At 40.3% G+C, this 27,987-nt stretch overlaps 1 protein-coding gene across 1 annotated transcript in view; it reads left to right on the top strand.

Moving 5' to 3' along the window:
• The first annotated feature begins 1,103 nt into the window (after positions 1-1,103).
• The window catches only part of ttbk1 (tau tubulin kinase 1), a 52,816-nt gene continuing 25,932 nt past the window's right edge, over positions 1,104-27,987 (top strand). Inside the window, exons 1-6 of the mRNA XM_022760683.1 lie at positions 1,104-1,134; positions 12,727-12,885; positions 14,315-14,462; positions 16,238-16,311; positions 17,030-17,170; positions 20,401-20,505. Of these exons, the coding sequence (XP_022616404.1) occupies positions 12,778-12,885; positions 14,315-14,462; positions 16,238-16,311; positions 17,030-17,170; positions 20,401-20,505 (576 nt within the window). The 5' untranslated portion in view covers positions 1,104-1,134; positions 12,727-12,777. The remainder of the gene's footprint in view (positions 1,135-12,726; positions 12,886-14,314; positions 14,463-16,237; positions 16,312-17,029; positions 17,171-20,400; positions 20,506-27,987) is intronic.

Consider the following 27,987-nt stretch of genomic DNA (forward strand, 5'->3'; position numbering starts at 1 on the left):
TAATATTTTGAAAAGTCATATTTCAAGAAAAAAATGTCGTAATATTACAAGAAAATAAATTGTAATTTTACGAGAAAATGTCGTAATATTTCAAGTAAAAAATTACAACTTGTTTCTTGAAATATGACTTTCTTGTAAAATTACGACTTTATTCTCATAATTTAAATTTTTTTCCCTCAGTGTGGCCCCTAATACTCCGTCCATCCGTTTCCTGTCCTCTCCCATTGATCATCGACCCCTTAGATTTATCTGGTGTCCCTTTAGAGGCCCCGACCCCCATGTTGGAAACCACTGGACTGAACTAACTGACTGTGTTTAAAGTGGCTGGAGCAGCTTCACCAGTGAAATGCTGCTGAAGCTTCAGTGACTCAGGTTTAATGATCTGATGTCGAACAGCAGGAACTAGTACTTTTACTACTGATACTTCAACTACATGGTACTTTTACTACTGATACTTCAACTACATGGTACTTTTACTACTGATACTTCAACTACATGGTACTTTTACTACTGATACTTCAACTACATGGTACTTTTACTACTGATACTTCAACTACATGGTACTTTTAATACTGATACTTCAACTACATGGTACTATTACAACTGATACTTTAACTACATGATACTTTTTACTACTGATACCTTAAATACATGGTACTTTTAATACTGATACTTCAACTACATGGTAGTTTTACTGCTGATACTTTAACTACATGGTACTATTACAACTGATACTTCAACTACATGGTACTTTCACTGCTGATACTTTACCTGCATGGTACTACTGATACTTAAACTACCTGGTAGTTCTACTAGATGGTATTGTTACTTTTGATACTTCAACTACATGGTACTTTTACTGCTGATACTTTAACTACATGGTACTTTTATTTTTGATACGGACTCCGGACCAGCAGGGGGCGGTGTGGAGCTGCAGCTTCAACATGGAGATACAGAGGAAGTGTGTGTGTGTGTGTGTGTGTGTGTGTGTGTGTGTGTGTGTGTGTTGTGTGTGTGTGTGTGTGTGTGTGTGTGTGTGTGTGTGTGTGTGTGTGGTGCTGATGCTGTGGAGATGGAGCAGAGGGAGTGGATCCTGCTCGGCTCTCTGTCGTCCGGACGGAAAACAACATTCAGGTAAGAAAACGAACAAACAAACAAACAAACAAACAAACAAACAAAAGCCGCGTCGCAAACAGAGAAACGAACCGAACCCACCCGGTCGAAGCGAACATCGAACACGAAACCGAAGCGACGTGATGCTGATGCTGAGGAGTCAGGCTGTCGCTGTGTGTGTGTGTGTGTGTGTGTGTGTGTGTGTGTGTGTGTGTGTGTGTGTGTGTGTGTGTGTGTGTGAGAGGGAGGCCACAGGAAGGATGTCGGACCAGTAGAGTCTCATTAGAAAAACCCAATCTATTGGATTTATTGTCTTTTATTAAGAAAATAAAAGCCTCCCGCTGCTCCGGATGTTGTTGGAACGTTGTGACAACATGGAGCCAACAGTAGAACAGCGTTAGAACAACAGTAGAACAGCGTTAGAACAACAGTAGAAAAGGCTCGACGGTAAAGGAAAGGGACGATGAGGCGTTCAGGTGCTGCTCGGAGGGTGGGACTGAACAGCGCCGCCTGCCTCACTCAGCTGCTACCGTCTGATTATAAATGAGGGAGTCACCGTCAAGGTGGATTCATTAAATACAGCCCCCCGCATCCGGTCAATATTTTCAAAATAAAAAGATACACTTAAATATAAAATCAAAAAAATAAAATAAAAATTTGAAAGTATTAAGGAGGTAGGGAAACATGGTGGTTGTTTGTTTACAGTGGTGGAATATTTTCCAATCATCTTAAATAAATAAAATCTACCAAAATAAGATTAACAATTTTCTAAAGGGAAAATATTACAGTTGTAGTATTTTGTTTTTTATTAAAAGTAGAATCCAGTATCAGTTAGTTAGTAGCAGTTAGCAGTAAAAAAACAAAAAAAAAGGAGAAAAATGTAGTTATTTGCATCTTTACGACACATTGTGCTTAATAATCTTATTTTGGTCCAATATGACAATATGAAAAGTAAAAATACTGATTTAATGATTATGTTTTTTTAATCCAGAAAAACACAGTGGGCAGTTCCCATTTTGAGCCCTGAGTGATGTCTGCAGGTATTCCTTCAGACCGCATGCCTTAATAGCCTTCACCAGTAAACAAGGTGAGGCCTGGTTGTAATCTGAGAGGCTAAAAAGCTCCACCAAGAGCCTGATTGTACCTGCTTGTTATGCTTATTGAGCTATATCTGCAGCTCAGGATTACTCTCATTACTGATTAATCTGCCAATTATGTTAATTAACCATTTTGTCCATAAAATGTCAAATACATTTAAAAAAAGAATTTTTCCGGAGCCCAAGGTGACGTCTTCAAATGTCTCATTTTGTTCAATGAACAGTAAAAAGTGCAAAAAAGAAAAGTGTAAAATCCTCAGATTTGAGAAGCTAGAAGCAGAAAATGCTTTCAGTTTGGTTAAAAATAAAGAGGTTAGAGTTTAAAAAACCGCTGCTTGTATATGAATCTGTCAGTGGCTCAGGACCAAAATACAAAAAGGTCAAAGATCTGAAACAGAAATGTGATAAAAATGGAGAGTTTTCTGAAACGCTGATTCACATTGACTCTGGGAAATGCTGCAGGACAGTGACATGTCCTGAGACGCTGATGGACATCACTGCATTTTGACACCACCGTGTGTGTGTTGTCTCTGAATATATTAATGTTCAATTAATGCAAGGAGCCGCAGAGAGCTGGTTCAGGACTCTCCAGAGACCAGGTCCACGTCCAGAGTCCCGTCTGTGGTTCAGACAAACCGCTCTGTGGTTCCGGTCGGTTAAAGATGGAGGTTCAGGTTAAATGTAGGATCTTTCTCTGAGCGGAACCTGGATCTGTGAGAGTCTGAACAGAACCAGAAACAGTTCAGTTGCTGGAGCCGCAGGTGGAGGTTGTTCTGTGAGATCAGATATTTTGGTGGAAAATGTCTGTGAACATTTTACTGAATCGTTCAGTATCAGCGTATTTGCAACTTGCCAAACACGTAAATTAACAACATTTCCTCGTTAATTCCAGTTTCTCCTCCTCCTCTTTTTCTCTGTTTATATCACAGTAAAGTCTCAGGCCTCTGGGACTGTTGGTCAGACAGAACAAGACGTTTGAAGACAAGTCACATTTGAATTCTGCAAAACAGAACAAGCATTTTTTTTTTTTTACAATTTTCTAATATCTTATCGGCCAAACAATTAAATAATGTATCAAGAAAATGATCTACAGTAAAATAAAGTAAATCAGATGCAAAATAATAAGTAAAATTTATTGTATCTCCTGTTGTAATAATGGTACTGAGCACACACTGTTCCTTAATGAGAGAAATGACATCATTAATGTTATCAACAAAACAGGAAAACATATTAAACATATTAAACTCTATAAATATATCTCAAATTAGTAATATATATATATATATATATAGATCAAATAGTTACTGATGGTGAATGTGATGATGGTGAATATAGTAATATATAATAATACATCACTCAATAGTAAAAGTCAGGTGGATATTCCTAAAAGCTGGACGTGAGGTGCAGGATTGTCCATTTAACAGGATGAACATTAAATATATAAACAAATAATGAACAACCACATCTTCAAATTAAAACAAAAAGCATAAACTTTTATTCTAACATTTTTAACATAAATGTTCTTTATCAGCTGAGCTTTTATTATTAACATTGCATTGTTTTAATCATTAATTAAAACAATTTCTTTGTGAGAACTTAAATATTGTACCAGAGCAGAGCAGCAGTGACATTATGTAAGTAAGGTGAATATGAGGCTGTACAGTCTGTATGGAATAACACTGAAGTCTATACTAAGTGCTGATGCAGCAACACTGTACAATGATAGCGATATACTGTAGTGTACATGTGCAGACATAATTAACTGTACATTGAATATAATATATGATTCATTTCCATAGTGTTATACATGTTGACAGTATATGCAGACAAGCACTGAGAGATTAAATAAACATTAAGTTTACAGATAAATAAAGTAATAATAAAAACGATGATAATATAAAACATATTTATTGAAAAAGGGGGAAAATTAAAGGAAATATAAAAAACTCCCACTTTGTTCTTTGTTGAGGGAAGTGTGCTTCAGAGGGAGTTTTATTTTGAAAGCGGTGGCCGGATGTTGTGGTTGTGGTTGTGTGACGGGGGCTTGACGCTGGTGGAGGCAGAGCTGCAGTGCGGACAAACAGGCTGGAGCCGGAGAACCTGACACCCACAGCCCGCCTCATCACCGCCGGCCCGGGCACCCTCAGCCGGGGTTCTGGATCTGGTTTTTTCCCCCCCGGTTTGACTCCTGGATCCGGTCCAGCAGGAGGGGGACCACTAGTCCGCATCCACGAGTCCGTCCGTCCTCCTCCTCCTCCTCCTGTTCAGCTGCAGCAGCGGAGAACCGGAGGAGGACCCGGACCCGGACCGCAGCGGGGTTTTTAACTCCTGGACTCTGAGGGGAAATAAAATCTGGTTTTTGTTTCTTGCCGGACTCCCTGGTCCTGCGGGGGGTCTGCTCTGCACCGGACGGCCGGGCTGAGGAAGGACCCGGTCTGGTTTGATATTGGGGACTGTTAGAGGAGAAATCAATGGTGGTTTAGTCCTGTGGGAGTCTGAGGCCCAAACCCCGGCCCCCCTTTAGAGGAACGGTGGGTTTTCTGGACCAGGACGTTTTGTGCCGAAATAAAATCCCAGATGAAGATTCCCAAAAGGCGGAAAAGGAGCGGACGGTGCGCCAGGTAGGCCTGACCCGGACCAGATCTGGCCCGGACTAGAGAGATCAGACAGTGGGTGTGTGTGTCCTGCAGTGATGCGCTAACGGAAGTGAATTTATTGATCCGCGTCTAAAACGTTTGATCAGAATCAGTTAGACCGGGACAGATCCGGGCGGTGTCACCGTAATGATCTTTAATTCATAACTCGGGTCAGTCCGGGCCAGATTTATTGATCAGCAGGATGTGATGGTGCGCATGCGCACAGGGGACCCATGACTGTGCACTGCAGAGAGGAACGATTCAATATGAGTGATGCAGAGAGGGAAGGAGAGGCAGAGAGGAAGGGGGGGGAGGAGGGCGGTAAACCTGGACCAGAGCGGAAGTGTGTCACTGAAACATCCATTCAACCTTTAATTATTTTTTTTTCTAAATTCACCTCAGCTTGTTTTATTAATTAATATTATTAAAGCACCTTTTAATGTCAGAGCAGAGCAGCAGTAACATCATGTGACAAAGGTGAAGCAGGAAGAGTCTCAGGTACGGAAGAACATTTAGGCCAAAATATTCAAGACAAAGATTTGTGAGGGAGGAAGACAGGAAGTAATTAACAATCATAAATAAATATTCAACAAAAGAAGAAGTCAAAACATTTATTTAATTGTTTTATTTTAACATGAAATAATATTTGTGCATTTTTATACACAATATTCTTAATGAAGCGATCTGAGCTTTAATCGTCTGTTGTCACTAAAATAACTCATTTTTTAAACAAATCTCATGTTGTTGCCGGAGCAGAACTGCAGTTATATAACAAAGGTTAAAGTTAAGATCTTTCTTGCATCCCTGATTAATTTCTTTTTAAGATTAAGACATTTATTTAAGACATTTTAAGTTTTGATCAGTAATAAAAAAATACAATTTTTGAGAAATGAAATGTTTCCAGAGCAGAGCAACAATAATATGATGTAACAAATGTAAAATCAGATCTACAGTTCGGATGTATGGAACAACTTTTGTACCAAAATTTAATTCAAACAAATAAAGAATAACAGCATCTTCAGGCAAATACATGTTAACAAGTGAAAAGCCATGAAATAACAAAAGAAAAAGTCATTTTGAAGACAATCCTCACGCATGAAGAGTCTAATTAAACTTTTACATTAATTAAATGTCATTTTTTTACATCCCTTTTTTACATTGTAAGTTTTAATCAATAATTAAAAATTAAAAATCTGAGAAATTAAACGTTGTTGCCAGAGCAGAGTGACAATAATATTATTGAACAAAGATGAAATATATGTAGATGTACGGTTCAATGTCCAGGATAACGTTCTGAAATGAATAGATTTAAGAACAATATTTATATAAGATGACAGCAAAGAAACCAATGAGTCAAGGTTAATGTTAATTAGAAGCTTCACTGAACATTTTTGTTAATTTGATGTAATTTTGTTTTTCATTTTTTCACATATTTATTCTTTATTTGGTGACTTGAACAGACACTTTGTTATTTCAAGATCGCTCTTTTTCCATCACTAGACAACGTAGTTTAGTACATTACTTTATGTTTGGATTGTGGCATCGTTGGTTTGGTTTCCTGCTGATACTTTGCTTTGATTACACAAAAAATAATAAAATACTTAATAGAATGTAAAGATAAATAGGTAATGACAGTCAGATTACTATGGAAGCTGGGAAATACTCACAAGTATTTTTCTTTATCCCGTTATCGCTAGAAAACAAAGTTCTGTTGTCTCAAGGGAAAAGGGTTTTAAAAAAAGATTTGCGAGGTCGGCCGTTCTTGGCTTCTGTGAATTACAATTACCTGATTACATTTTTATACTAATATTTTGCATTTAAATGTGTGACCCCTGGTATTTTTTCTACTCTTGATTCGTTGTCCTTTAACTGTGTTCAGACTGGTTGTTCCTCCATGTGGTGTCAGATCCCCAGCACACGTAGCGTAGCTCACGCTAAAAAGTTTGAACTCTCCAAACTGTTCATCACAGATGGCCGAGTGGAGCCGGGGTCAACAGCTGTGGAGCGCTGCAGGAACTGAGAGGTGGAGGAAAAACTAACGACTTGTGTTGATTCATTTCTTAAACTGTAAAATAACAAACCGGCCTCATATTGAAACCAGACAAAAAAAAAAGAGAAAAAGATATTTGCTTGGCGAAATATCAACAGGATGCGATCAAGAAAACATATAACTGTTGGGAGTCTCAGCGACACAGCGATCCCCAGCTAGCAACGTTAGCATTGTAGCTAAGGCGGCTCTGTACTAAGAAATGTTGTACGGTGCACAAAGTTTGAATGAGTATCTGAATGAGCTGCCATTTACTTATTTCAACGTGCTTGTTTTATTCTTGAAGTGTTTTTCCGCTGGTGTAATAATCCCTCTGATGTCACCGGCTCCCGCAGCTGTTTCCAAGTGTGATATTCAGACATTAGCTCAGGGGTTAGCGTTACATCTGAAAATGCATCTCAGCTCAGGAGACAAACTAGTGATATCGTATCTGTGGTGAACATCAAACATTCATTGTAGCATGGTAAACATAGATCTGTTTACCATGACGTCATTTAGGCAGAATGAGTATAACGCCATACGTTAATGGCTAATTAGCTTCCTTCCTCTGATAGGCCGTGGCATTAGCTAGCTGCGTGGCTAACTGCTTAAGCAACAGATAAACTGCTAGCATGTGTTTTATGATATGGCCACCGCGTATTTACTTGTCAGAACTGTCTTACTGAGTGTTTTTTATTTTCTTGTTACTTATTGATTGGTGCTTAAGTCAGCCAATAAAATCGTCCCATCGATGTATCGGTCAAGCTCTGATTCTGATGCTAATACTTTTATCCTTCTACTTAAAAATACATTTTTGAATGCACTTCTTGCACCACTTGCACAAGGTTTTGGAGAAAAGTCAGAAAAGATAAACATAATTTGTGCAGCATTAATTTGTTATAAGTTGACAGTTCAGATTTATGGAGGGTTTGGGAACCGCTCGTTTGGAGAGGTCAAACCTCTGAAAGACTAAAAAGTAAAGAAAAATCAACCTCTTGAGGCTGAAACGATCAGTTACATCACAAAATAAACTAAAATATGAAGTTTGCCCTGCGGGTGGCGCTAGAGGAAAGGTTATGAGGTCACCAAAATGAGGAGACTTCATCCTCTTGGGAGCAGAAACATGTTTTAAGACCAACGTCATCATCTTTGTGTTTTGGTGAATCTGGCATCACGTGGAAAAGATAAATGAAAGGTGAATAAATCCAGTTTTGTTCACGTTATATAATTATATTTGCTGTCTGAGGATCTGAAGGCGTTGCCCCTCCATGCTCCGCCCCCCCTGTGATATCACTGTTTGAGCGTGTGTGTGCAGGTCGGACGGCTGCAGCGGTCGGTCGTCGTCCTTCTCCTCTCATGGTTAACTGTGCCCTCTGTTTTGGCTTGTAGGCTAACACAGGAACAGGAAGGGTTTTGTCCCGCTCAGGATTTGTTGTAAGCCGTCAGGTTTTCCGGGAGCTCAGAACTATGGTGAGCTCTGACTGACTGACTTCATCAGATCAAAACTGGAATGATGCAAAACCCGGCTTCTGGCAGAGCACCCCCCCTCCTCCCCCCTCCCCACTAGTAACAGATTGGTAGACTTGTAGGTGAAGAAGAGAAGAAGAAGAGCAGACTGCGGTTTGAAGGTAGAGAAAGTGTCTGTGAGGATGTTTCACTCTGATCTGCTGCTGAGACGCTGAAATGCACCAGGACGTACTGATGCTGGGCCACAGAGTCTCTCTCATTTACGCCTATTTTACACTGCAGTGTTGTTGTCAGCGTCATTATATAATATATACAACACCACAATGTATGTTACTGCGCAATATCACAAGGAATGAAACGACACCAAACAGTGAAATAAGATTTAACGTGAAAAAATACTGAAGAATCCTACGATGCTACACGGTGATACACAATATGACACAACACAACAATACAGTAACATGCAGAATGAAACCATGCTACACAAGCTACGGTACTATACAGTATATATGCTGTGTACTGTAATACAATCCAATATCATGAAATCATGTGGAAGGATATAAAACATTATACAGGATCATACAATACTCTATAATACAACTGGATATGACACAATATAATAATAATAATTAATAATAATAATAATAATATTAATAATATACACTACTGCTACAGTGTACTAATACTTTAAAACACTATACCATATTATACACTTTATTTTTCTGTTTTACTTTACAACTCTATGCAAATACCAAAGTACTGCATTACACTATACAATAACATTCTGTACTTGGTTGTTTTACACTATAACATACTGCAGTACAGTCCATCCTATAATATGTAGTGTATACTATACTATGCTAACCTATATTTAGCTATACTACTACAAATCATATACCATACTATATCACTTTACAATATTGTAGTATATATATTTAACTATGTTAAATCCATCATTGGATTTTCTGATAATATAAATATACTATATAGCTATACCATTGCATGTACAAATACTATACTGCATTTTATTATACTATACTCGACAATACTCTACTATACTATACTCTACTATATTTTACTATACTATGTTAACTATACAATACTGCATTTCATTATACTATACTCGACTATACTCTACTATACTATACTATATTTTACTATACTATGTTAACTATACAATACTGCATTTCATTATACTATACTCGACTATAATATGCTATACTATACTATACTATACTATACTATACTCGACAATACTATACTATACTATACTATACAATACTATACTCGACAATACTATACTATACTAAAAGATATAATAGTAATTCAATGCAAAGCTATAACTATGCTATAGAAAACTTTACTTATGATTTACTGTACTACACCATGCAAATATTGTACTACACTGTATATTATTATATAACACATGATGTAATGGGATACACTATAATAACTTTATAATAACTTTGCTATAACTAAGCTATATATAAAAGACTCAGTTATACTAAACTAAATGATACTATATTATATTGTTGCTGTTCTATTATAGCAGTTGTGATTGGCCGGTTAGTCTCTATGCTGTTGTGTAAGACTGTTGCAGCGTACTCAGGGAGACTCTGTGGCCCCGCCCTCTGCAGTGACTGGCGGCTCAGCAGCGTTTTGAGGCCTGCAGCAGGTTTCACTACATCTCCAGTGTTACAGTCGCTCCCACCTGCTGGTCGCTGTGCAGCTGATGATGATGATGATCATGATGATGATGACGATGCTGCTGCTGTTTAACAGAGCTGTATCACTGCAGGTGCAGAGAAGCCTCCTCCCCTCCTTCCCAGTCCGTCCAGTCCTCTGTCAGAGCTGGTCTGACTGGAAACACAGCGGACACTCTCCATTGTATCTGCAGTCCGCCTGAGCTCTGCATGCACCGATGACGGCCCGTGGCATTGCATGCAGAACAGCATGGTTTGGGGACTGACATGCATCACTTTGAACTTCAAAATTTTCCCCCCACGAATCCACTGAAAACTGATAACCATTCATGGCAGACATGCTACCAGAGCAGAGGAAAAACCCAGAGTTCAGTTCAGGTCGACGGAGTGGAGAGCACTAAATTGACGTGATAACAGATGAATGTAGTTTCAGACAGCGGCTGTGAGAGTGATGCTCAGTGAGATACAGGCCTGCTCATGTTAGTGTTTGAGTCTTTGACAGGGAACCACATCCTGCACCACTAATCCATATTCAGTGTAAAGGAACAGTGTTTATGGTTGGATAGTTCATTTAATTTCAGTTATTTATTTGCACAAATTAAAATCAAAGAAATGGCATAAAAATTATTGTTTCCAATTTTTTTAATTATGTATTTTATTTAAATTTTTGTGTTCATTAATTTATGAATTTTTTTATTTGCACAAGTTAAAATAAAAAAAATGATATAAAACATTGTAATATTAATAGTATCATTTCATTTTATAAAAATTATTCTTTTTACCAATTTTTTCAATTATTAGTATTAAAGTATTTTTTTGTTCATTAATTAATTATTTATTTGCATGTTTTTAATTTAATTTTGTATTTTTAAATGTATTTATGTTTATTTTTAGTAATTTATTTATTGATTGATTTGACGACTGCAGTTATTAATTAGCTAAAGCAACCACTAACCCAATTTCAACCATCCCCCGCATCATTTACAGCAGCATCCAAGTTTGGCCCATTTTTACAATGACCAAAAAATTGAGAATTTGAGCAAATGCCACATTTTCTGCATAAAACAATCACGTATGAGCTCAGTTCAAATGATCCCAAAGCTTGACCACAGACTGTGGGACTTTCTTTCCCCTGAAGTCGTCCTCTCAGGCAGAGCTCCCTCCCAGGCTGTTTGGTCCCTAACAAGCTCCTCCGCAATAAAACCTGAGACAAGTTTTATCAAAAACTCAACCCACTCTCATCCTGCTCAGTGGCAGATGCCTCAGTTTAAATGTACATGGAGCTTGTTGGGTGTGGTCCTGGACTTGGGAGCGCACTCTGCCTGCCAGGACAGATACAGGGGAAAAATGACCCGCAGTAACAAGTTTAACTGCGTAGCTAGCTTCTTCTCTACTAGCCCTTACACCTGAATAACACAACAAGTTATTTGTCAGTACAGTACTAATTTTTGCTTTCACTGGAAGGGCTGGGTTTCCTCTGAACACATTTGATACTTGTGCTGATACAAGATTAAAAGTATTTTTTATAGGAATACAAACCTGCAATACGACAATACCGCAAAACCTTTCTAATAAATTATAAGGAAATTATTCAGAACTCACAGACCTGTAAAATAAAGTGTAACTGTAATTGACTCCAACTTTCCAGTCCTAAGTATTGAGGTTCAGAACTCAGCCCTCATCAGTGTGAATAATTATTTATTTATATTTTTCCCTCTGAGCTGCATTTTTAAAAGAATAGTTTAACATTTTGTGAAACAAGTTTCTTCTCTTTCTAGCAGAGTCAGATGTTCAGATTTATACCACTCTCATGTCACAGGCAGCAGCTGGTTAGCTTAGCTTAGCATAAAGACTGGAAACAGGGAGAACAGTTAGCAAAAACGACAGTTCTTCATTTTAAAGGAGGGGAGGGTCATGTGCCAGAATATTTCTTGGCAGGAAGACATTGGGAGGATTTTGTGACATTTGGACAGAGTCAGGCTAGTTGTTTCCATCTGTTTCCAGTCTTTGTGCTAAGCTAAGCTAATCGGCTAGTTGCAGCAGACATTAGAGTGGTATCAATCTGAACGTCTGACTCTTAGCAAGAAAAAGATGAAGTTCTCTGTTGCCATAAATGTCAAACTGTTCCTTTAATTTGAGAACAAAAAAGGTTTCAAATGTGATTTAGCGTCTTGTAGTTCAGTGTGACTCCCATCAGACCTCGGTGGGGTCGCGTTGGGACGAGCTCCGGTGCCATGCTGATGGTTGTTAGTTCAGATGATTGATTGAAAAACCAGCCTGTTCTGATCTCTGATGATTCGGTCGTGTCGATGGCCGCCGGGCCGTCGCAGCATCGAACCTGCAGCTGCAGTCCGGATGAGGCAGAGCGTCCGACTGCTTCCTCTGCAGACATGATATTTGCTCCAGTTACTGCAAATACCATCACACACCCCAACCCCAACTCCCCCCCCACCCTCACCGGCCTGTAGCCTGATCCAGCTGAAGAATGGCTTCTAATGGCAGCCAGCCATCTCTAATGCCTGTTGTTTAACTGGACTGCTGTGACTGTCCCAGCGCAGGGCTGTGGTTACACTGGGAGCCTCCCAGTACCAAGATGACGTTTTTTAAATAATTAACTTTTCTGCCCTGCTTTCCCTCCTTCCTCTCTTGCTTCCTGTCCTCCTCCCCCCTCCCTCTCCTCACAGATAAATGGCTCTTTTAAGCTGGGAGCTGCTCGTGTTCTGTCTGGCTGGCAGATGCAGTGCCTAGTCCCCAGCCTCCAGGACAACGCCAACATGAACGGGACGTCCGAGCAGGCCGACATCCTGCCGCCAAACTGCATGGTCAAAGACCGATGGAAAGTGGTGAGTCAGGAAACCGCCCCACCCCCCAGGTCACTTTACACATTCTGCTGTAGAGCTTTGAGTTTTACATTTTTTCTTTCCTACACTTTTAATAGAATATATTTGTAAAAAATTATTATTGTTACTGTTATATTTTAAAGTAGCCTTATGTATATTTTGTATTAATTATTATTATTATTATTTTTAACATTTAAATTAATTTCATAATTACATTTTATTTTTCAATTTTTGTTCATTAATTTATTAATTAATTTTAGTTGCAAAAGTTAGAATCAAACAAATGAAAAAAATATTATTAATTAATTAATTAATTATTATATAAATTGTAAAATTTTATTTTATATAATTATTTTTCCAATTTTTTGATTATGTATTTGATTTTTGATTTTTAAATGTATTTGTATAATTTTATCTATTTGTTAATTAATTAATTAATTGATTTATTTGTCCAAGTTAAAATCCAACAAATGGCTTAAAAAATATTTTATCATATAAAATTATTGTTTCATTCTATATTAATTGTTTTATTTTATTATGTATTTTTTAAATGTATTTATCTGTGTTTGTTTTTAATTATTTATGTATTTATTGAAATCAAACAAATAAAAGGACAAGAGAGAATAATGTACAGGGAGAGGAAATTACCTCGACCTAAATAATATAAGACCATATTTACAATGTTAAAAATAAATATAGATTATGACCTCATACAATAGTAATAATATTAGTAATAATAATCATAGTAAGCCTAGTGATTTAGTGAAATGAAAAAGAAAATAGATAAAATAGATAAAAAAAAAAAAATCTCATACTGATGGAGGATCAGGAAAATAGTCCTGTGAAGAAAGTACATGTGACCGGGAGTTAAAGGGCTGATACGCAGAAAAATCACGACTGTGAATCTTTGAGTTTCCTTTGGTTTCTGAAATAAGAAGTTACATAATGCAGCTCCTGTCTCAGCCAATCAGATCGCAGCGTGGAGCCTGCAGGCTGTTTGCACTTCAGTGATCAATTTACTGTCTTCACGGAACTGCTGAGATTCAACACACTCACACACACACACACACTCACACACACACACACATAGATGAACAGATATCTATAAAGGAAAGACATTAACAGGAAAAGTGAAAGAAAGAACAAGAGTGGAAGAAAAAAAAAAGGAGGATAAAACAGGAAGATCAAGAATAAGGAAAGAAATGTCCTAAGATGGAAATAAAAAGGGTGAAAATAAGAACGATCTTTAGAATCATTGTTCAGTCTTCAGCTTCTGAAACCAAAAAACTCAGCTTTTATTTCTGTGAAGTGTCTGTTGATGTCGGTCTTTTATTTTGGTGAAGCTCTCGTGACTCCAGCTTAACGCTGCAGCTCTGAGATTACCAGACCAAAACTGACCCGGAGTCTGTCTGTCCTCCGTCCTGTGTCCCAGCTGAAGAAGATCGGTGGGGGCGGGTTCGGGGAGATCTACGAGGCCTTGGACCTGCTGACGCGGGAGAACGTGGCGCTGAAGGTGGAGTCGGCCCAGCAGCCCAAACAGGTGCTGAAGATGGAGGTGGCGGTGCTGAAGAAGCTGCAGGGTGAGAGCCAGTAAATTGATTTCGCAGTGATGACAGAATATGTCATAATAAGGAGAAAAATATCTTGTTACAACGTTGAAAGGATCTTGTAAAAACATCTTAAAAGTTTCTTGTTATAACGGGAAACTGAGGAAAATGTATTACTGTCATGGGGGTAGTGACATGCCGCCATAGTTAAAGTAACGATCTTGAAGATCTCAGTTTCGTTCTCTCTGGCGACACCTATGGCGATACATGGTAATTACAGGTTTGTTTTTGAACCACACCTGTGTTTTCCATCACCCAGGAGTTCAGCAAGGCTTTGTGTTGGTGACTCGTTTCGTGATTTTGCGTCACACCAGACACCCAGCTCATAAAACTGTAAAACGCAAGGACTTCTGGATATTTATCATCACCCAGCCACACCAGCTGTGATTTTTAAATTCTTTGGACTGACTACCTGGTGGTTTTAGCTAAAAACATCTCAGGTTTCTGAGTGATCCAATAAAAATATAGCAGATTTCAGGTAAAAACACTCAGAGAAACCAAATCCTGCAAGGTTTGGATGGTGGGTCCAGGTGGGCGGGGCTTGGTGACTGCTTTGTTGTGACATCACAAAGTTCCAGAAGTCCTGACGGCTGGTTTTAAGGCTCAGTTTCTGAATACAGGCTGTGTGCATTTCTCTGTGGACTGAGGCTTTGATACTTTCACAGTATTAATATAGAAGCTAGAGCTGATCTATAATCACACTACACATGGACACAGACCTTTACACTGGAGGAGACCTTTAAAGTTACATCAGGTCTCACTCAGGGTCAGGACACTGAAAACAAACCTGCAGCTCTTCCACATATTGAATTTAACGCTGAAGATAAACAGCGATGATGACGATGGAGGTTGTGTAACGTTGTTATGTCACTGTTGATCTAAAGCAGCGATTGTGTTACATGTGTGTGTGTCATGGCGGCACGTGATTAGTCGGTTCGTTACTAATCAGAGCATCTTCCACTGAGTCACAGGAGCTCGAGTTTCCAGCTGACGAGCGACATCAGCTGATGGTCGAACAGTCACTCCTCAACATTTGCTGCCTGTAGCTGATGCACTGTAAAAGGAATCTATATGTAAAAACATATAAATGGTATGAATGTATTCAGGTAAATTTGAAGGTTGATTATTAGAATAATCCAGGTCCAGGATTTCCACCTCTGGATGTTGCCGAATTTGACCCAGATTTTTTTTCCCTGTTTCTGATTCTGTTCATTAATCAACGTTTTTAATTATTTAACTCACAGATTTTCCTGAACTTGATCCATTAGTTTGAAACTTGAAATATTAGGTCATCAAACAATAACAACGAGCGCCCGACACAGATTCATTTTCCATCCACGTTAAGCTTGTGAAGCAGTGAAGGAGTTCCAGGTTTACTCCAGAAAGCTTCACACACACACACACACTGACCAACAGTGTGTGTGTGTGTGAAGATTTATTTACACTTACTGTGTTTTTATCTGGAGGAAACGAGCAGTGACTCATCTGAGATGCACAGATGAAAATACCCGACACGTCTGAGTCACGTGGCTTTATCTAAAAAAAGATGGACGGATTTAATCCAAACATTGTGGACGCTAGGTGGTATGCTAACAGGCGTTAGCATGTTTCCTAATGTCATGAGTTTAGTAGCAGGTTCAGTCTGAAGCTGGAAACTTACTGTTAAACGCTGAGTTGATTTCACTGAGTTGAGCATGATGTTTTTTACAGTGTGAATGAACTTCTGCTCCGTTCTTGTTCTTTTTCAGGTAAAAACCACGTCTGTAAGTTTATTGGCTGCGGGAGAAACGACAAATTCAACTACGTGGTGATGCAGCTTCAGGTGAGTCAGACTGAAGGCTTTTATTGTGAAGGGTCACACAACACAGTGGGTGTGGAGGGACCTTCAGGAAAGACAGGTTATTTCTTCAGCATTCAACATCCTCAGCTCTGATCGAGTTTTGACCGTGCACCTATGGCAAAGACTCATGGGAATTGTAGTTGTTGAATTGAGGGGTGGGAGGGACTTTTACATGTCGGTGTCCATTGTCTCATTATCTGCCCATGGTTGTATCAGAATATTTAAAGTTGTTTATTTGGCATTTAATTATTACACTGAATAAATAATGTAAGTATTATTATACTTATATAGTATAACTGAATAATATCAGTGATGTCATATATTATTACCAAAAACCAGGGCTTTAAATATGAGTACTTTAAATCCGATTAAATCAGATTAAGTCTGGCTCATGATTTAACCCAGCACATATTATTTGCTATTTTATGATTATAAATCAATAAACTTCTATTATAATTAGATGAAATACATAACTGAATAAAAATCTGAAACACGGGGAATTGTTTAATTGCAGTTTCAGACAGAAAACACCGAGCTGGTAAGACTAGACTCTGTTAGATTATATTTTCAACATGTAACAGACTCTAGAGGATTTAAAATCCTTATATATCTTATGTAAAGTGAGGTGCCAGCGCAGTGGATTTGTCTGTAGTTTCTCCGTGTTGTATCTGAGTGACGGTCCCGGTGTCGGTCGTTGCAGGGTCGTAACCTGGCCGACCTGCGGCGGAGTCAGCCCAGAGGGACCTTCACCATGAGCACCACCCTGCGGCTCGGGAAGCAGATCCTGGAGTCCATCGAAGCCATCCACTCAGTGGGCTTCCTGCACCGCGACATCAAACCGGTACGATGAAAACACAAAGTTCAAATAAAAACATTTCTTTGCATATGAAGGAAAATGTGTACAATCAGCCTTTTTTTTTTTGGTGAAATGTCCTCGTATCTGTCCAGGCGTAAGGACTTGTTAATCATTTGATCAAACTGGATGAAGGTTGTTATCAGTTTTATAACTCTATAAGTCTGAAAGACTCTCCCCGGTATTTCCTACCAGCCTTGTAAACACAAATGTCACTGACTGACTGAGTGAGTGATAAGGTTGGGAGTTTCATCATTGGCCGTTGCAATGAATTTGGCGCTAACAGTTTGTATTACGTCATCAGGGGGCGTTTACAGATTTACAGATGTTTCAGACATATTTAACGACTTTTTATTCCTCTGCGCCAGCGACAGTCGGAGCGGCAGCCATATTGTTTTCAGGTTGTCCGTCCGTCCCCTTTGCGTGGACATGATATCTCAGTAACGCCTTGACCGAACTTCTTCAAATTTGGCAGAAACGTTCACTGTGACTCAGGGATGAACTGATTAGATTTTGGTGACTAAAGGTCAAAGGTCAAGGTCATGGTGACCTCCTCAAGGGAATCCGTTCAAATTTGTTTTTTGGGCTTTTTCTCCAAAGACACACCCCTCTGTGCTGACCACACAGCAGTGAATCACAGCTGAAATCACAGCTCAGCCGTCGTCTTTAACTGATGTATTTGGTGATGTTGGCAGGTGATTTTGTGGCTATAAAATCAGGGTTTTAGCAGCAGCTCTGGAGTGAACATGTCGTCTGTGGGCTGCAGGACGAGAAGGGGCCGTGTGTCACTCACAGTTTCAGACTTGTTCTGTTCTCGTGTCAAGAGAAGCAAAAAAAACAAGAAAATGAGAAAAGCTTTGTTGTGAATTGAGCTGCATTAAAATACTGTACATGTGAGCGCAGAGAGGAGGAGAGAAGCTGAAACCAGACGACACCAGGCAGATGTGGTCCAGCTGTAGACTCTTGTTGTGAATGATTTCAGAAGGATTTTTTTCTCAGTCCTAAACATGAAAACAAGCCAATAACAGTGAGCATGGTGGAGGATGTTAAGAGGATTTCTGGGGCTGAATAGATTTGCATATTAACGAGCTGAAGTGGAACAAAAGCTGGAGGACAAACAGCGATGAGTGAGGAGGATCAGGAAGGTCAGAGCGAGCAATAAAAAACCTGCAGAGCGACTTCGGATGGTGGAGATCAGTAAGATCCAGCTCCTGAACGTCACACGGGTCTGGGTCAGGTTTCAGTGCAGACAGTGGAGGAGTTTCATCAGATCAACGTCTCTTCAGTCTTTAGATCGTTCATTGATGTAGTTTTAACTCAGTGTCTCATGTTTCTACTGAAGCGTTCGTGTCCATCACAGTGTTGAAAAGATGAACAAGAAGAAAATACAAAAAAATAAATAAGTAAATGCCTAATATATAACATACCAAACAGAGGAACCAAACCAAGGCTGGCTCCTTTTGTGGCAAAGCTCATACGTCTTTTATTCAAACTGCTCGGCTGCAGACGTGTTCGTCACCTGACCTGCAGTCTTTCTCTCTGTCACCTTCAGTCTTTTTAATTTTTTTTTTTTACAGCGGTCGACAAAGTCACCTTGAATCAGTAAAAACACCAAACGGTAAAACACAGGGCTCTATATATTTCGGCGTCGCTGCAGAGCGTTGTTGTGGCACACTGAGGTGATTTGACTGAGCGCTGGGGCTCGGTGTCTTGGTGACTCTGCGTCTCAGTGGGAGGGAGAGGTGCAGCAGAGTGTGAATCCAGCAGCTCTCTGCAGTCTCTGTGTCCCTGCTGCATCTCCTTCTTTATACAATATTATATACAATATTCTATACAATATTTTGTTTGGTGAAGACACGCCCATGTAAACCTCTCTGAAATCACACAACCTCCTTTATGTTTTATTTGTCTCTCCACTTTAACTGTACATTCTTGTAAGCAGCTGCCATGTGATCATGCAGATTCAAATGATTTATTCTGATTATGTAACAAAAAAGAAGTATTAATAGCAGAAATGCAACTTTTCAGCAATTTCAATATATACATCCAGAACTTATAACGAGATTCATATGAACAAGTGGACATGTGTTTATATAGATAATGATCAGAGTGTACATTTAAAGTCATAGAAAATATGAACCATTTGTGTGAGTAATGGCTAAAACAGTGTTTTGTTAGGTGACAGTAACCTTGACCTTTGACCTTTAGCCACCAAAATCTAATCAGTTCATCCTTGAGTCCACCTGAATGTTTGTGCCAAATTTGAAGAAGTTCAGTCAAGGCGTCAGTGAGACATCGTGTCGAGAATGAGACGGACGTACGGACAAACCTGAAAACAATATGGCTGCCGGTTACACAGTTAAACATGTCAGTGCAACAGGTAGACGTCAGCTGGATCTTTACCTGAGCAGTGAATCCAGGAGGAACCAAAGCACAGAGATAAAGAGAGTTTTATTCTGGATTTGAAAACCTTCGCGTTGATCGTTCTGCTGCAAATCAACAGGCGAGTGAAACACTCAGTTAAAACCTCATGAAACCTCCCTCCAGTGTCTCCGTCCCAACACTGGGACAGAGGCTGGACGTCGTCTCGTCTCTGAGCTGCAGCAGATGAAATCCACAGACTGTGCAAAGACTCACTCCAACGTTTATCTGGAGCAAATATGAAGCTTCGGTGGTTTAAGTGAAAGTCTGTTTGCTGGATAATGAAACTCCCTCTGCACCAAAACCACCACAACTGTGGAAACTCACACTCTAACTAACTAAACTATTATATTTCATTATTATTATATGATTATATTATTCGTCTTCCTCCACATGAACCGTCTCCTGTTTTATTTTCTGCACAAACTCTGGATCCTCGTGTTGTGGAGGCTGTAAAATACTAGAACTCTGTAGTTATGATCATCAGAATATGATCAAAGAGTTTGAGGTTGAAAAAAATATATAGTTTCATGTTTATACAAACAAAAACAGCTGAAAATGGAAGAAAACAATCTCTAAAGTTACAGTCTGTTTAGACCTACATGTGAAGAGATTTCATCAGAAATGTAACTGGAAATATTATTTAATGTTATAAAGGTTAATGTTTGAAATCCTCACATCAGCTCCTCTCGGCTTGTCTCGACACGACCGCACAGACCGGCAGTGTGCGAGCGGGAGGACGGTCGCGGCCTGTAGCTTCACAGTGACCTCATGTGTTTCTGTTTCGTCCCCCACAGTCCAACTTTGCGATGGGCCGGCTTCCCTCCACCTACAGGAAGTGCTACATGCTGGACTTCGGTCTGGCGCGGCAGTACACCAACACCACCGGAGAGGTCCGACCGGTAAGAAACTTCACCCGCACGCCGACCTCGCCTCTCCCGCCGTCCGTCAGTCTGTGTCTCTGAACCAGAACGAGGTCCATTTAGTAGTTTTTCCCAGAGCTTTCAACTGAGATTATTAAAGATTATTTTTGTCCTAAAATGAAACATTACAGGAGGATAAATGTGTCCAAAGTGTCGCCATCTTTTTTTTTTACATCATCATGTCGGTCGTATGGAAGAACATTCATGTCAAGTTCAATTTTATTAAATTTCTCATGATTATCTTGTGACATGGAAAATAAAATCAGGATTTTGAGTTAGTGAGCAGAAATATAAAAACTATGACTCATGAAACAGTTGTGAAACACAACTATATGTCATTTAGTGGAGTAAAAGAATGAGGACACAATAAAAATCTGATGAAACGAAATATAATTAATAATTCATATTTTGACAATCATGAGATCGGACTTCATACTTAAAAATACATTCTTAAAAAAGGCTTTTATAATTTAGATTTTATATAATTTTACATTTTAATCATCAGTTCTATTTCAGGGTAGCTAATTAAAATGAGAAATATAAGATATAAAAAATGATTGACAGCTCGTGAAATATTAAAATAAAAATTCACCTAAGTCGTACTTGTAATTTAAATTATAATTTTTTTTTTTACATTATTATCATTATTTTCCTTTTTTGCACCTTTTCTTTGCATGTTTTTAAATGGTCTCTTCGTTGTTGTTTTTCAGCAGGAGCGATCCTCCATATGAACACGTGCTGTGACCTTTACTGTCCTCTGTGTTTTCAGTCTCATGAAGCTGCTTAAAAGAAAAATAATGTGAATAATCAAGAGCTGAAATAAATCTGACAGACGGATGGACGGGGTGTGTTTGCTGCATTGCAGCACATTAGTTCAATAGATCACGTCCTGTAGACTGAGAGTCTGTGCTGCTGCTCCCGTCTGTGGACGGCCTGATGACGGTCAGTGATTCACACTTATCAATGATCAATCATAGGTATCGATCAGGACAGATCACAGAGGAGGAGTTTCAGAGATCCTGATGCTGCGTTATGGTGTTTTAGATTGAAAGGCTTTTATTGTGAAAGGTCTGAGACAGTTGTTGCTGGTCGTCAGTCACTGATCAGATCTGCTGGTCTCTCGCTCTCTCTCTCTCTCTCTCTCTCTCTCTCTCTCTATCTCTGCCCCCCCCCCCTCTCCTCATTTCTCTCATTCATTTCCTGTGTCTCTCTATCAGTCTGAACTCAGAGCTATTTTTAGATCAGTGAGGACGTGAGCTGCTTCCATTTACTGGAAAACTCCTCCTACTCCTCCTCCTCACCTCCTTCCCTCCTCACCTCCTTCCCTCCTCACCTCCTTCCTCCTCTCCTCCTCCTCCTCACCTCCTTCCTCCTCACCTCCTTCCTCCTCTCCACCTCCTCACCTCCTTCCCTCCTCACCTTCTTCCTCCTCTCCTCACCTTCTTCCTCCTCACCTCCTTCCTCCTCTCCTCTCCTCTCCTCCTCTCCTCTCCTCCTTCCCTCCTCACCTCCTTCCTCCTCTCCTCTCCTCCTCTCCTTCTCTCCTCCTCTCCTCCTCTCCTCCTCCTCCTCACCTCCTTCCTCCTCTCCTCTCCTCTCCTCCTCTCCTCTCCTCCTTCCCTCCTCACCTCCTTCCTCCTCTCCTCTCCTCCTCTCCTTCTCTCCTCCTCTCTTCTCCTCATCATCTCCTTGCTGACTCCTCTCCTCTCCTCTCTCCTCCTCTCCTCTCCTCTCCTCCTCCTCTCCTCTCCTCCTCCTCTCCTCCTGCAGTGTTGCGTTTCTTCTGTTGCAGCAGTGAAATGAATATTTGATGCTCTTACATGCGTCAGTGGGCGAGAGACCTCAGGCTCCCTGCCTACTCTCTCTCTCTCTCTCTCTCTCTCTCTCTCAGTTTCCTCTCCTCCACCCATCCTCCATTGTTTCCCAGTGTCTCTCTCTCATTCTCTCTCTCTGGCTCTACAGCTGAGTCAGCTTCAGCCCAGTGATCTGATAGGATCGCCTCTCTCTCTCTCTCTCTCTCTCTCTCTTCTCCCCCTCCCCCACTCTTCATCCTGCTGCTTCTCCTCTTCCTCTCTCTCATCCCTCCATCATCTCTTTCAACAACACTCTCTCTCTCTGTCTCTCTCACAGCGACATCAGCTCTGATCAAACAGGAACTCCTCCCAGAACATCTGTTCACATCTGTCTGCAGAGCTGCACACGTTCTTCCTTTCAGCATCGCCCTCGGCGACTCTTTACCTGAGCAACTCCGTCCAGGTTTAGCTCCGATTCGAACCGGATTTTGAGAAATTCTGCGAAAGAAAATGCAAATGAAAGCTGGAGACAAACAGCAGGTGGAGCTAATCCTCCAGTCGCACTGCAGAGGGGGCGAGGGCGCGACGAAATGATGTCACTAACAGAGCGCCAGTCAGAACTAAGATGGTGGAAATCTGATGTTTTCACCTCCTCCCTGACGTTTACGTCTCATGCATCATTTATTCACAAAGTGTGTGAATATGGAGTTTGGACGGGATGTTGAGGAGAGGGAAGAAGCTGTTCAGGTGACCAGCAGTGACCACTTCCTGCCTCTGCCATAAATATATATATATACATATATACACTTTATTCAATCAGGAAGTCACAGATCTCATTTACAAGTGAGATCTTAATAAATAACAAAAAAGGGAAATGAAGTTTCAGCAACTTGAATATACTTTCAGTTACTGAGTGTGTTTCTATAAACAGCGATCAGAGAGATTTAAATGCTTTTAAATATGCATTAAGATGCACAACCAGGTCGACAGTAAGATGACGAACTGAGACGCTCATGACTGCAAGTTAGAAAAAGCAATAAGTAAAACAGTTACACTCCGTCAGTCAGACATCTGGGCAGATGTGTGAATCGGCCTGTTGGTATCAGTGTTCTGGAAGTTGCTCCACACAAATGGGGCGAGATATCTGAAGCATTTACTGCTGGAACACATCGGCCGGTCCTGAGAGACTGTGTTGAAAGTGTAATGTCATGGGAACCGGAGTGATGATAAATAAGGTGGCACCTGATCCTTGGTCCCGAGAGCCGCCCGGCTGTTGGTACAGGCGGTGTTTGGTGTAGGCAGAGGGTGGAGGTGATGGAGGATCTGTAGATCTGGGTGTGAACGTGATGATGGTAGCGAGAGACTTGCATAGTGGGTGTGTCTCCTGCAGTAGATTCAGATGCTGTCAGTTACGAGGAGCAACAGGAGCAGCGGTACACTAGCAGAGTGATGTGTTGCTGTGGGCGGGGCCACCAGATAAAAACATGTTTTAGACACTAAATAAACAATAAACAATAAACAATAAACAATATCTGTGTAAGTGAAACTTCATGTAGAATATTTTCAGCTTTTTATTTTCCCGTCAAAACAAAGTGAAGTTTAGTTCTGATTGGCTCAGCTGACCTGCGGCTGCGGCGTGATACGGTGCGCTCTGTAGGTGCACTTGTGCGTAGGGATATGGTAGTTCAGCGGTTGAGAAAAATGTAGTGCCAAAGGAGAGTGCTGTTTTTCTGGTGGCCCCGCCCACAGCAACACATCAGTCTGCTCCTGCTCCGATGCTCCTGCTGCTCCTCGTAACTGTCAGCGCACTGATCTGAATCTACTGCAGGTGACACACTGACAATGCATGATTACCTCACACAACCCCATGTCAAATAACCCCCAACTATCCCTTCAACAGACTCCTCCACCTTTATGGCTGCGTTCATGATGAGTAATGAGGGGGGGGGCAAGATGGTGGGTGTTTCTGGAAGACCTTGACCCGTCCCCTCCGTCTTGTTGACGCTGAGCTCCAGGTTGTTTTCTGTGCTCCGTCCCCAGGGCTGTGACACAGCGTTCGTGCAGGTCGACTCATCGGCGCGACCGTGGTGTCAGCAGCAAACTGCACCAGAGGCGTGGCTGCCGGCGCTGCAGAGGTCAGATATGAGGAGAGAGCACAACCTTGTGGAGCTCCAGTGTTGGTGGTGGTGGTGGTGGTGGTGGGGAGGGTGGGGGGGCAGACAGGTGGGTGTTAGCCTGCACCTGTTGCTTCCTGTCTTGCAGGAAGTCCATAATCCCCTCTCAGACGGGGCGGGGTTCCTGCAGCTGCAGCAGCGTGATCTGTAGAGGGTCTGAACCGAAGATTTCTGACACACTGCAGGTGCTGGGTGTGTCGCTGTAGCAGCTGCAGCAGCTTCAGTCGAGCTGCTCCAGGATCAGCTCCGTCGCTGCTGTGAGCCTGTAGCTGCTCTGAAGCACTGATGATGAATAAATCATCCTGATGGAATAAATAGCTCCACCTGAAACGCGTCTGTTTCCTTTTCATCACAGGATGTGAGCGCAGTGTTCGGATGAGGTTTAGAAAAATAACAGCTCTCAGATTAACGTCAGATTCATCAGAAAAAATAAGAGTTTTAAACTTTTCCTCCAAAGAAAAGACAAAATATTTATAGAATTTAATCATCTACATTTCCCAGAATTCTCAGATCTGTTTAACATGATCTTTTACCTTTTCTTTACTTTTAAAATAGATCTCATAAGTTAATGCTCCTCCAGTGTAAAGGTCTCTGTCCATGTGTAGTGTGATTATAGATGAGGGACTTTGTGATGTCACAACAAAGCAGTCACCAAGCCCCGCCCACCTGGACCCACCATCCAAACCTTGCAGGATTTGGTTTCTCTGAGTGTTTTTACCTGAAATCTGCTTTATTTTTATTGGATCACTCAGAAAACAGTCAGCCAATCAGAAGAGAGGCTCAGAGCCTCCTCTCTTCTGATTGGCTCACCGACCTGTTGTTACTAGAGCTGCAGAGAGAAGCCTGAGAGAGGAGATGTGAAACTACACTGAGATGGTTTTTATATCTTCTGATGGATCAACACTTCAGATAAAACACAGAAGAAGAAGAAACATGGAGCTTTAATCTTCTCTTCTAATAAGAAATTTATTGCTGAATATCTTATTTACTGTTTATAACATAGTGCTTAAACATTTTTTTCTGACTGAATTGAGTCATAAAAAATACAAGAAGTCTGAAAGCTTGAATTAATGCAGCACATTTTCTTTGATATATCAGTTCCGTGAGTTTGAGTTTGCATGATGTTCAGTCTGTATTGATCACCAGTCATCAGTTCTTTTATCAATGATTTATGTTCTGTTGCTTTTTCTTTTTTTTAATTTGTTGACTGTTTTATATTTTCATCTTTTTCCGTTTCAGTGTTGTTTTTGTTTTTCTTACAGTTCCTTTGGACTTATGATTTTGACGTGCATGCCTCCCGTTTCTCCATCATCACCATGGTTACCCAGGGATGTGAGTGGTTTCTATAGCGACAGATGGGTCACAGCCGCATCAACAGCACAACACACCAAAGTGGAAAATGTAGAAGCACGTCAGTTGCCGTCGGAGACTGACGTGCTGATCAGATTTCATAAAGTCATTAACACGTTTTCATTCACAAATTAATGAATTAATGTCAAACAGCTGTTTGACAGATTCTCTTCCTGGGTCATTTCTGCAGTAAAGACATTAGGAGACTCGTTATCACTCGTCATGAATTTATTTCCTCTGTGGCAGCAGAACACAATACAGGTCTGAGTGATTAATCTAATTTTATTTTCCATTACGGTTTTGTCTTCCAACGATAATGGAAACAAGATAATGGAGATAAGACGATTATTGTGCAACAAATTTCATCCCCTCGACTAAAACCATCCCCCCATCCACTTCCTGGTTACGTTACGTTAGCGACGTACGCAGGAGTGCGTCATCTTCAGAGACTTTCCATACACAGTCTGGAGAGACCACGCTCTGTTTAGCTGCTGTCCCACACTCAGATATCTTTAACTTATATCGTGTGTAACCAGAAAAACTACAGACGTAACACTTTGTTTTAAAATCTGTTTATTTTATTTGATGTTTTTTTCTTTTTTTGTGGTGCTTCATGTTATATTAACAAGCTTCTGCCAGGGTTTATGTGTTGTAGTTGATCTTATTTATTTTTACGTAATTTATTTTTATATTATAGATTTAATTTTATATATTTAAATTATATATTATTTATTATTTTATTTATTTATCTCATTTATTTGTTTTTCCGTGAAACTGTATTTAAAGTTCCACTCAGTCACGTCAGGTGTTACAACAGAGGATGTTTCTTTGGACAGAGTCCTGCATAAAGTCCCTGAGGCAGCTGAAAGGTGTGGAGCTCTCTTCATGACTCAAGAGTTTAATTTGTACCTGAGAGAAAACGCAAGTTCTCTGAAATCACTCGTATGTGAAGAACAAATCTGTTTGTCTGATGGTTCTGACGTGTTTGAATACTGAGCCTGAACATTTAAAGTCCTTCAGAAAAGGAATTAAAATCGATTGAATTAATCGATTAAATTATTTCTCCCCATATTTGAGACTCTTGTTGCTCAGATGAAACAGCAGCCTGTAACACGATGTCATGACTCACTGATATAAAGTCGCACAGACAAATCTAAATTTACACACAGTGGATCCATATGTCCACTTTTAATTCATGACACATCTCCCAGTTTCCATGGTAACCCGGGCATGTCACCACATAAAGATGAACGGTATTGCCATGGAAACGTGTTAATTGACCCCTCTGTGTGTGTGTGTGTGTGGATTCAGGCTGTGCAGATGCAGCGTGACCCTCTGCTGATGTTTCTGTTTGTGTCGTCATGTGTTTTGATTGTTTTGTTTATAATTTACTCATTTAAAGAAACAGATGCAGTTTCTGTCTCTTCTGTTACTGCAGCTGCTGCAGCACAGGATGATGATATGTTTCCGTTCTGTGCAATGACGTCCAATAAAAGCTTCGTACTGTACTGAATATAAAGCGTTTGTAGAGGCTGTAAGTTGAATTGTTTCATGTTTTCTCTTGATCAGAGAATAATAATGACGTGATCAATGACAAATGTACGAAGCCCAGAAGGCAAGTGATTTTTTTTTTTCATCTGTGAAAACAACCGAAGACTAGAATCACCTCCTCTACTCAGACTAGTTTCAGAATACATCACTCTTTATCCAGATTCAGACAAAATATTTGTGTTAAGTCTTGAATGGCTAAAAAGTTTTGTGAGGTCACACTGACCTTGACCTTTGCCCTTTGAAAGTCTAGTCAGTTCTTACTTGAGTCCAAGTGAACGTTTGTACCAAATCTGTAGAAATTCCCTCAAGGTGTGAAGGAGATATTGCGTTCACAAGGCCCAATCCGTGTTCTGTGAGGTCACCACGCCTTTGACCTTTGACCTCCAAAACCTATTCAGTTCGTCCTTGAGTCCAAGTGGACGCTTGTGCCAAATTTGAAGGGATTCCCTTGAGGAGTTCTGGCGATATCGCGCTCACAAGACCAAAATCATGTTTTGGGAGTTCACCGTGACCTTGACCTTTGAACGTTGACCTTTAGCCACCAAATTCTAATCAGTTTGTCCTTCAGTCCAGCTGAACGTTTTTACCAAAAT

The sequence above is a fragment of the Seriola dumerili genome, unplaced genomic scaffold (assembly GCF_002260705.1).
Source record: "Seriola dumerili isolate Sdu_G_001 unplaced genomic scaffold, Sdu_1.0 BDQW01000349.1, whole genome shotgun sequence".
NCBI lineage: Eukaryota > Metazoa > Chordata > Actinopteri > Carangiformes > Carangidae > Seriola > Seriola dumerili.